The sequence below is a fragment of the Vanellus vanellus genome, assembly GCF_965231255.1.
Source record: "Vanellus vanellus genome assembly, chromosome: Z".
NCBI lineage: Eukaryota > Metazoa > Chordata > Aves > Charadriiformes > Charadriidae > Vanellus > Vanellus vanellus.
Window position 1 is genome coordinate 63441385 of NC_138908.1, and position 11224 is coordinate 63452608.

The 11224-nt window shown below is 47.0% G+C and overlaps 1 protein-coding gene across 1 annotated transcript; it reads right to left on the minus strand.

The window, feature by feature from the left end:
• Positions 1 to 6354: 6354 nt before the first annotated feature.
• CCNB1 (cyclin B1) lies at positions 6355 to 10007 on the minus strand (the record flags this gene model as incomplete). The annotated part of the gene is made up of 8 exons (XM_082498001.1): positions 6355 to 6478; positions 6733 to 6843; positions 7123 to 7263; positions 7707 to 7943; positions 8339 to 8497; positions 8867 to 9043; positions 9196 to 9483; positions 9987 to 10007. The coding sequence occupies 8 exons, from the start codon at positions 10005 to 10007 to the stop codon at positions 6368 to 6370; spliced, it is 1245 nt and encodes a 414-aa protein (XP_082354127.1). The 3' UTR covers positions 6355 to 6367.
• Positions 10008 to 11224: the final 1217 nt, after the last annotated feature.

Genomic DNA, 11224 nt, shown 5'->3' on the forward strand with positions numbered 1-11224 from the left:
CACTACGGTTGCAATTCGCTGTTCTCTGTGCCTCCCATCTTTGTACCAAAGTCACTGATCTGTGGGGCCAGGCAAAGGAAGCCAGGACAAGTCACGCAGCGAGAGGCAGAGTACCAGACTGCCGCACGGCATACGTGGCCTTTAGTCGAGCCCCTCTGAGCACAGGATGCTGCAGGAGGCCCTTCCACCCTGTCCCAAATCGTGAGGTTTTCCTCCTCACTTTGTGTGACTCCACACTGCAGATGACCTGCCCGCCACCTGCGTGGATACAGACTAGTCGGCGGCATCCGATACGTGGGTAACCAAAAGGCGACACCGCTGAGTGGAGTTGGAGACCGGCCGTGGCTGCAGGCTGCAGCTTTCACAAGGCTGCAGTAGGCGACGCAGAGACGCGTGTGTGGTCAGAAGGGGCAGACTGAGGAGCAGCAGTCTGGCTCACTGGTAATCCCGTGGTTAAGACCAACTTATTTTTCCTGACCATGAGATGGGGGAACTGATTTCGGGGGGAGTGGTGTAGGTAGGGGTGACTCTCTGTGTAAGGAAATACAGCCACTTCTGTGACAGACATTCTCAGAGAAAATGCATTATTTTTATACCTTTAAGGGAACAAAGGAATAAAGGTAGATTGATACTGTATCTAAACTCTGTAAACAATTATTCCAAAGAAGTTTGTGACAATTTCATGCTTTTAGCCTTTAAAGCAATCAAGTTTTCCTTTCATACAGCAGTTTTTCCATCACCATCGTTACTCAAATTTTTCAGAAAACACACTTTTGTTTAAGTTACATTTACCATACACTAGGTTATCTTGACTGTAATGCAAGTTGGCAAACTTGCTTCTAAAAGCTACAACACATTACCTGGAATACATGTTGAATTACTGTAGTCATCTGTCTCTCTTTTTCTAAGTTATTGAGTATCTTCTGCAGCATTTCACTCCTTTTCATACTTTCTTGTTCCTCCTTCTGTTTTTTCATCATGTTATGAATTTGCAGTAGTTTCTGTCTTCCGGCTTTTTTTAGTGCTGTTCCATTATTAGGAAAATTAAGCATTAAGTAGTAGCTAGGTGAGCAGTAGAACTAAATATATGCTTTTTTTCCTCAGACATCGAAGGCGCTTCCACTGCAATAACCCTAACTTCAGACTCCATCCCTTCCCTCCAATATACCTCAAGATATTCCTTTCCCCCAGGAAGCAACCCATGCTGTGGCTACCCGGTATCAAAGCACATCGATTGGTTGCCTGGCAGCTAGGAAAATAAAAAGTACTTTGTGTGCTGACTGCACTTCCATCAGACACGGACCATAATTTGAACATCTGTCCTACACCCCATCTTTGGTTGTCACAACTTTGATAGTCAGAGGTGTTTAAGACCCTTTCCCCGTTTTCAAATTTGATCAAAACCAAGTTCCAGTTGTACAAGCGACATACGGACAACACCAGTAAATATTTCTAGTTTCTTATTGGAAGCCAGGCTGAAAACTAGACTGAATAAAACAATTATTAACAGTTCATACATTGAAAAAATGCTGACACAGCATTCCTTCCCTTATTTCTGAAGATACTAGGGGCGTTCATTTTTCCTATGAAGTCAGATATTTCATTGTGTTTGTTCGTTACTGTCAACATATACACTACTTCCTATGCATGAAACAAACAACAGTTGTCAAAACTGTTGGCAAGCCTGGTCATGTGACAGTAGAAGCATTCAGAAAATATAGTTACCTTATTAAAAGATTGACTTCATGTACAAATCAGACCCACTTTAACAAGCCTACTGAATACCAACATACAAGCTATTATGAGAGTTCTTTTTAAGTCCCCTCCTCTATTCTGCAGACATTTCATAAAGGTACTGTCTGACAAAAAAAAAATCCCTCAGGTGGTGTAGGACTGATTTAAATTACTAAATGATGGGTAATTTTCTGGGGAGCTTACACTAAATAAAACAGCACCGCATTCTTTTGGAGTATCTTTTGCATCTCTCATTCTAACATGTCAGTTTCATGTTCATTTTTACAGTGCTTCCTACTCTTTTCAGAAGTTTTATAGCTGTGCTGAGTTTCGCAGTCACTTCAAATGTAAATTAATATTGCTACAAGAACTTTAAAATATGAACCGTACATTCAAATATAAAACAAAGTCAATATAGCTAACACACTTACAAAGTCTTTTCCTTTTAATGTCATTCAATTTCTCTTCATTCTCACGTGCTTGCTGAAAGAAAAAAAAGTATTTTCCAGATTCTTGGCCCCAATAAATATTGAAAGATGCTAATTGAATCCACAAAAGCAGTTAAAGGCAGCTCTAGAAGCAGACGTTCTTACATACTCACTTTAAGTAATCCTTTCAATAATTTTAACACCAGTACAAACCACAACTTTTGGGCTGTATATTAAGCTTCAAATGACTTGTGCAATCCTGTTACTTTCAAATTGGGCTCCTGCCCATATTGAGGTTGGTATACCTGCACAACTGCAACAGAAGCTACAACTGCCACTTACCTGCTGCTGTTCAAGTACAGCACTGCTGAGCATTACTATGTGTTTCAGAGTTTCCAAGATCGGTCTAAGGAAGGAAACACAGTTGTGTATTTTAAGACCATTAATATGAGTCAGCAGCATAAATCATTGTTGGGATCAAACAAAAAATCCCCATTTCCCCTAACATCAAAATAAAGCATACTTTTGTTTTAGTTAAGTCTAATGTTCCAAATCACAGAGCCTGGAAGGCATCGAGGAAGCCTAGCCACTTGACAATGGCCAAGAACTGAAGCTCCTGAATTACAATGCATGGCGTGGTGCATCATGGAGATGCAACATTTTCAGTTGTATTTCTGACAGAAATTAAATTTCTCATATTACACTTCATATGCATGCACCTGTTAATATTGGGCAGAAAATTAAAAGCTCATTTTAAACATGTTTGAAACTTTCAGTTCTTTTTCAAAGACATTAAGCTCCGACACAATTAGTGAAGGCAGCAATGCAGAGGCAAAGCTGGGTTGCAAGCCTGTAATACATACTCAACTATTATAAATGCTGGTAAGTCATGCATTAAAGACAAAAAACTCTTAACTACAAACAGTTCTCACTAGTGAATCAAAAATTATGATCTCTGTAATCAAAGGTTGGTTAATTCAGAGCCCAAATGTAAATCCACCCTGGGTATAAAAGGTCTGATCATGCTGATCCTAACCAGAAGGTGATGTTATATCATTCAGTCAAAACCAGAAGGAAGCTTGCTTTTTAGAAAGGTATAACGAAGTCATATAGAAATGTGTCACATTTAACTGTGCAAAGTCCATTCCTTTCTACCCATCCTTCCCACAAGAACACCTTACCGTGATTCATTATCATTTTGCTCCACTTTGTTTTTGAGGGCAACAAAAAGTTGGATCCTACATAGTGTGGGGGAAAGAAACATATAACTGGTGAGAACTGATAAGAAACTGAGAGAAGTAGATTCAGATAAGTAACAGAAGAGATATTTCCAAGGTTCCATTTTTGTCCACTCTCACATTGTAATTACATATATAAAATACTCAGTACCTTGTAAATATCATACTTGTTAAATAATGGGGCTTAACTCTCAGGACAAGAAAGGTGCATCAATGATTATTTGTGAGAGTCACAACACCTTTCTCTCTTGCCCAACATACTCAGACACCATTAATCCCAGAGCCTGCAGAAGGGAAGCTGGGCAAAGGTGGGAAATCAAATGAACAGCCATGTAGCACAGGAGATGTGTAACACCTATCAGCTTCCACCTTTCCAAATGCATTTGTAAAATACTGCCAAGAATTATGTTTACTGATTTATACAGCCAGACTTTCACAATTTTACAGGAACCTTTCTGTTTACATGTTTCAACTCGTAATTTTTTTTTCCCTATGGTATCTCCATCTGCATTCCTACTGGTTCAATTGTACTAAAATCTCTCATGTTTATTAATACACCCCATAACACTTTGATAATGCTATTTTAATCAGAACTATGTACATGTACATGCATGTGCACACACATAAACAAAGAGAAAACCTCCAAATAAACAGGAAGAAAAATCTACCTTTGCAAGGCTAATGTCTTGTTATGGAAAGAGACTATTGCTTTCTCCATATCTTGTTTTAAATTTTCTGTGGCACTAAAGGAACAAGAAAAAGAGAGCAACAAACAACACCAAACAGTATGAAGATAACAAAAAAAAAAAAAAGCAATGTCACATTTATAACTTGCTCTCTACATGTCTAAAGTAAGAATTTTTCCTGTAAACCATAAATTATTAAGGCCAAAAGTATTTTAGCATGTGGAACTATATTAGTGAATTCTAGCAATCACAAGAAGGAGTGCAAATTTAGAAGCCATATCAGATACGGAACTACATTAGAAGACTGAGTAAAATATTTCTTCCCCATATTTTCTCTTAATTCCTTTTATTTTCACCAGAATCCTGCAAAGTATTGATTGTTAATCCAGAGGTTTACTAAGGAATAGTAACTAGAACAGAACCTCCAAGCTCAGTTCCTAACTCTTCTCCTCTTTGTTTCAAAATACATCAAAAGTTTGAAGTTATCCAGTGACATACCTGTTGGTAAACATTTGTTTAGTGGTGTCATCAGGGAAACTTTCTTGACCTGTAAAGACAAAACATCACCAAAAAAAGCACAGAGACTCTTAAATACAATCTACAGAGCATAAAGGATAAGCAGCTCGATGGCTATACAAGGTATTCCTTATTCCTACCTCTATACCTTACCATCTCTTCCACTGTTGGTGAGACTACACTATCAATCAGCTGTATCAGAGATGTAGTTAGGCTTTAACATATTTCCATTTGGCACTTCTTAGACGTGCCAGAGCTGGCTTACAGCATTGCTCTATTTCTGCAGCTGGCTGGTTCTGTGCAAGGGGCCGTAGGCAAGGGAAACACCATGGGAACAAGAGGAAACATTTTGGCAGACTTTTCGTAAGACTTCAGCACCAGCGATCAGATTCCTGAAAACGGCCGTCACGTGTCAGAGCGCGAGGGGGGTCTGAGGTCGAAACCCGGAGGAGAGAGGGCGGCGGGCACCGGACGCGCGGCGGTTTTGGGAGGACCCACACACGTCTCCCGGAGTTGTCCAGAAAATGCAGTAAGGCGCTCAGCCCAAAAAAAAACCCAAACCCACCCCGTTTCGTTATTATAACGAGCACTTTTGATAAAAATTTTGAAAGAGACAGACATTAGCCACGTCACTATCACCGCGACATGACAAAAAGCGGAGGCGCTGGGGGGGTTGCTGGAGGGAGCGCGAGCAGGGATGAGCTTACCGGCGTGAACCGCCATGCTGCACTCCATAAGCTGCTGCTTCATATGGTCCCTCAGGCTGCAGCAGAAACAAAGCGACAGCGGTCAGTCCGACCCGCGCCGCAGCACCCCACCGCCGGGGCCGAGGAGGCCCCGCCGCAGCCATCGCCCCTCATGCCCACTCCGGCCTGCTCGGGGCCACCCCAGCACTGACCGCACCAGCATGAGGACGTCCACGTCCTCCTTCGCCTCCGGCTGGACCGCGGGCCAGCCCTCGCCCTCGCCCTCGCCCTCGCCTTCGCCCTCGCCGGCAACCGCCGCCATGCCCGCCTCCCGCCGCAGCGGCTCCATGGCCAGCGCCTTCAAGTCTCCCGCGCGCGCCCCTCGGCAGCGCGGCCGACGATTGCTTCTGCCTGCTGCGGCGGGGCTCCCCAGCCAATCCTGGGCCTCTTCTTTCCTATCGGCGTTTCGGCGCTCGGCCGCTAGGCGGGCGGCGCTGAGGGGAAGGGCGGTTCCCTGGCGGGGCGGGGCGGGGCTCCGCGTCTGACACAAGGTGTCTGCCGTGATCGGCATGCGTTGGTTGCTGAGCTTATTCCCCACCCAAGCCCTGCCCGTGCGCACGAGAAGGGAAGGCTACAGCCACCTCTCCCAGGTATTTTTCAGAGAGATGACTATGGAAGCACGAGTGCAGTTAAATATTATCAACAAGGGGAAGAGTAGTAGGCAAAGAACCATCATTACTCTTAAGTAAAGACAGACAGAGAATACTGTAACCATAACACAGTAAGTCAGTGCTAAGGTAATAGAGCTACAGTCTAATTGAACTAATCTAGCAGACACCAGCTCTGCCACCACATTAGCAAAGCCTGTAGGAGCTGCCTGGAGGAGGCTTGAATGGTGCTTCTTCACAGTGTTCCCAAATGCCATTGGAGATGCTGCAGGTGTAGGAGCTAAGTCAACTATACTACCACAAAGAATACAAATAAGAGACACAAGTACTTTATTTAAAAGCAGAAACACACAAATTAAACACATTATATACACAGCAGCACAGAGCAACAATGTTTTGCTTGAGTTGGAGTTAAAACTTTTTCAGCAGAGGTTGTGCTAAATTCCAGATCATAGAAGACTTCAGCTGTTCAATGCCGCTTATTTTGCAGTTTTTTTTGCTGGCATATTTGTTCTTGATTGTCTGCAGAGAGGTAAGTTTGATTAAGTTTACCCTGTTCATAAACTCACACTATTCCAGCTCACTTAAGGCTTGGTGGTCAAGCCAAGCCCATCCTGGCACACAAGAATAGTTCATGGTTGGCTCATGCCACTTTGGCAAGATATATAGGTCTGATCCAGGTCTGACAGCAGTGGCTTGGCTAAGCCAGCTTCAGAGCACTACGTAGTGACACTTAACCACACATACTCCCCCCGCCTGCACTGTGAGATTCTTACCGCGTGCTTGGTAATGCCCTCATTCACAAAAATGATGTTCTTTGCTATGTGCTGCATAACTGGGAGAAGGTCACTCTCAGAGTAAAACATGTAGTGTTGCAGAACCGGTGTCTGAAAGGAAGGGAAGTCATTAGACAAGCCTGCTAGAACAATGTGAGTACCTTGGGTTCTTTGTCTTCTGTTGGGCTAGGGCAGTTACAGTCTTCTGTCTCACAGTAGAGGGTTAACAGTTACTGCCCTATTTGTTTCCCTTGTAATGGGCCACATGGAGACAAGAACATGATGAGATACCACAAGGGAAGCTGAAGGCATGCACAGAGTAGCCTTTTAAGCTGGTGCACAGGCACACTGATTCCCAAACTAGGAGGTGGTCTGACAAGCATGACTTACCCACTCAGATCCTTTGAGGAGTTTAAGAGCCAAACAGGAAGCAGCTGCTGCAGTCTTGGAGGGAGAAAAGTGAACCATATCATAGTCCACAATTGACAGCTCCATCAGGTACTTGGCCAGAGTGTGCTGTTCCAAGTCCACCTGCAGTAAGTCAGAGTTGAGTATTGGCTACCTCCAAGGTAAGAGCAAGGTAAGCATGTCACGCCTTTGTTTAGTCAAGCAGGAAGAAACACTTCCTCAGCAAACATTTTTGGAGCTATAGGCTTGAAATTCAAGTGGCCTAATCACAGAGCAGTTCTGAGCTATATTAGGCTGCTCATAGTCTAGGACTGCACCTTTCAACAGCGGTCTAGTAGCCACCTGCAGTACCAGGCAGGCATTTTAATTCTGGTTTTGGGTGGGTTAGTCATGTGACAGAAACCAGACAAACAAGACCTATTTCTACATGGGAAACAGGTCTTAACCAGGTTCAGTTGCTAAACTGTTGCAGTACTCAGAAGTTTTGAACCATTTTAACAAGCTGCCACAGTCAAGTATTGCATTTTCCAGATGTTGCTTACAGTAACACCTGTTCTCAGCATTACCTGTGCAATCTTTGAAGCCCTCCTTAAGAAGTGTGGAGAAATAGGGCGACCCAGACCAAAGTCCAGGGCTTGCAGAATTTTCACTTCCATCTGGCAGATTTGGGAATTAGTATAAGTGTTATCAGTTACATAGGCAAAGTCTCCAATGTGTGGGGGAATACACTCTTCGTATTTGCTGGCGATGAACATAGCTGTGATACCAACCAGCTGCAACGTCTTCTTGGAAACAGCATTGTCCTGTAGTAAGAAGCAGTGGAGATTCATCTGTATGACTTAACTCAGAACACATCTTTTCAAGGTAGCCAGTTTAAAGTTTGTTCTGTGGCAGGATGTTCATACTGGCATATACAGAATAACTATATGTCATCCATTAACCTCTGTTGGCATCTGCAGGGGTATTACAAGGTTTTGAGATCAAATGAGGGAGAGGAATAAGCAGTTTTGATCTATCAAGTCACTGTTCATAGCTGAGAGGGTTATGTCATGCATACAGTTCAACATCACATGCCCTTTGTTGGTCAGCTGTATTTTGTTAAGGGTAATATGTCTAACCATCTATTGTGTTATTGGTCAGTGCTTGTGCTTTAGCTTAGGGGTAAAGCATTGCCTGACACTGGGCGAGAGACACTCACCTGCAGGAAGCGATCGATGATACCAACTGCCATATACAAGGTCTCCTGTGTGAGTCTGAATTTTACCTGTACTTGCACAAGCCAGTCTATTAATATGGCACGCATGCTCCCGTTGATTTCCTGGCCAGCCAGGTATTTGGGTCTGACAGGTTTCTCTTCCTGTGTGGAAGGAATAGGGTCAGTAGACCTAGTCACTTAGCTGAGGCATTTGCCAGTGCCTAGCCTTTGTTGCATCTTAAGGCTTATCAAGGAGTTGAATACAGGCATAGCCCATAGGTGTAGGACACAGGGCACAAGGTTTCGCTGTTTACTAGAGATGGGCTAGAAAGAGCATGGTACTAGTACTACTAGTTGATTGGTCTAACAACCAGAATCTGTTTATGTTTAATCTTTCTTGTATTTTAAGTTGAGGGATCACTTATTAGCACCTCAGGAAAATCTGTAGGTGAAAGCTCTGAGCCACGCCTATAATGATGGGTTCATTGTGTCAACAGATACCCCGTACAGTTCTGACCTCCTCCTACCAACCTCAAGGCCTCTTAGGTACTTGTAGATGTCCTTCACATAGCTGCCGCAGAGGTATGCATTATCACCATCATCCACATCTGGATCTTCCACATCAAGCAGGACATCAGAAAAAGCCTGACACAGCATGTCCTCGGATGGGGCACATCCAGATGTCTCCATGGGGGCTGGAGACTGAGGCTACAAGGAAACTTGGGATCAGCAGGGCAAGCTGCACCCAAGTGCTGTGGGGGGCTCCGACCCCTATTTCAGGGCAGCGGGTGAGGCTGTGCCCCTCTCCCCCCCTCAGCCCAGCGCAGGGCTAGGGAGGGGGCACACGGCCCCCAGCGTACCTGGGAAGGCTCCGGGACTGGCGGTGGCACCTGCTCTTTGTTGGTGACCTTCTTCTTGATAGCCGTCTTCTCCTGGACCGGGGCACCCGCTTTCTGCCTGCAGCCTTGGTCCTCCACCGACTTCTTCGTGGGGACCCGGGCCTTCAGCTGAGTGGCGCGGTTGCCGATGTCCCCCAGGGCGGCACGAGGCCTCAGAACCATCCTGGGCACCCCCGCCGCCCCCGCCCCGCGTTTGGCGGCAGCCGGCAGGCTGCTCTTCGCCGCGGTGTCGGCCGACGTGCGACTGTGCTGTAGGCAGAGGGGAGGGCAGTCAGCGGCACCGCCACCGGGGGACACCGGACCTCCACCCCGCGCCCCATCGGCGGGAACGTCGGGGTTGCACGGATGCGCCCCCGAAAACGGGAGGGTTACGGACGCGGACCTGGGGGAGGTAGGGTTGCACGGCTGCCCTCCGCGCCCCAAGCCTAAGGGTTGAAGGGGAGCCGAGAAGGTGCCCCAGAAGAAGAGTGCAGGCACCCCGCCACGGAGAAACGGGGGTGAGCGGAAGAGCTCGAGAGGGCAGCCCCGCCGCGCCCCTCTCCGCCCGCGAAGCTGGAGGTCTTCTGGGCAGAGGGGAAGGGAGGGAGGGAGGGAGGGAGGGATGGAGCAGGGCACCGGAGAGCCGCCCGGCCGCCTCCCCCCAGCACTGCCCCAGGTTAGGGCGAGCAGCCAGCACCTACTCGCGGCATGACACCCAGCTCGGCTCCCGCTCCCGTCCCGCTGAGTGCCCGCCGTCCCGGTGCCGCACCTACCCTGTTAACCCTGAGCGCCATGGTGGAGCAGCAGCAGATGGGTACGCAGCAAGTGAAATTCAGGCTCAGCTTAACCGCCGCGGCTTTAAAACTCTCAAGCGCCACCGCTGATTGGCTGCCCACTGCCTCCCTATTGGCTGCCGGCGGCCCCGCCCCAATGCGTTACCATGGCGACCGGCGACGGCCGGCCGGGGGCGTTCCCAGAGGGGGCGGGGTGTGACCCACTCGTGCGCGCCGCGGGGGAGGGGGCGGGCTCTTCCCGCCAGGGGGCTCCCGGCGCTCACGGGCCCGCGTGGGCCGCCCGCGCAGCCGGTGGTCGAGGCGGCAGGGAGAGCCCTGCGGCGGCGCCCGGGCCGAGGCCCTCGGACAGGAGAAACGCCCGGGAAATGCCCCCGAAATTCGGTTTTGGAGCGTGTTCTCAAGCTGCTTTCCTCCAGTCGGCCCCTGCGCAACCAGCTGGGGCTGAAACCGGAGCTTTTTGTTAACGTACCTCCCCGTTCACATCACTACTCATTTTTTTAACCAGAGAAGACATGATGCGCTACATACAACATTACTGAAAAACACGTTTATTTTTTCCCCGTTATGTTCACATACATTGCTTGCTGCCAAATGGACAATACATAGCTGCAATTTGTTTTACAGCTTTGTTTCATCTTTGAAAGTGCTTTGTTGCAACTGTCTGCGTACAAATCAAGTGACTAGACTGAAAACTCCCCCACCACAGTATTTATCAAACTGTAAATCAATTTGCCTTTACCTGTGATTTGAAAATCTGCCCTTACTGCACAATTCTAATAGATGGTGCAGGGGAGGAAGCCTGAACCCTTCCTTGGAGGATTACTGCCAGATAGGGCTCTGGGCAAATGAATTTGACAGATGTTTACTGCCCTCCTCTTCCTGTCAGGGTAGCCAGCAAAAACACCGTGCACATGTGCTGGGTAACACACAAAAAGCTGCCGAATGTGCGTTACCATGCAGGTTTGCGCTTTCCTGTGCAGCATCCAGGCACGAGCTGATCTTCACTGCCACAGCCATCTAACGTGGTCCCAGCCACCTTAATGCGTTAGCTGTTGCTAGCAGCTGAAGTACGAAATCCGCATTTGCTCAGAGAAAGTTGTGGCAGGCATGAAGGCTTTTCAATTATGTTAAGCTAACTTGATTTGAAAAGAAGGAATGATCCCCCTTTCCATCTACCTATCCTGATGGGGCTAATGCTCCGTTTGGTGAAATGCCAT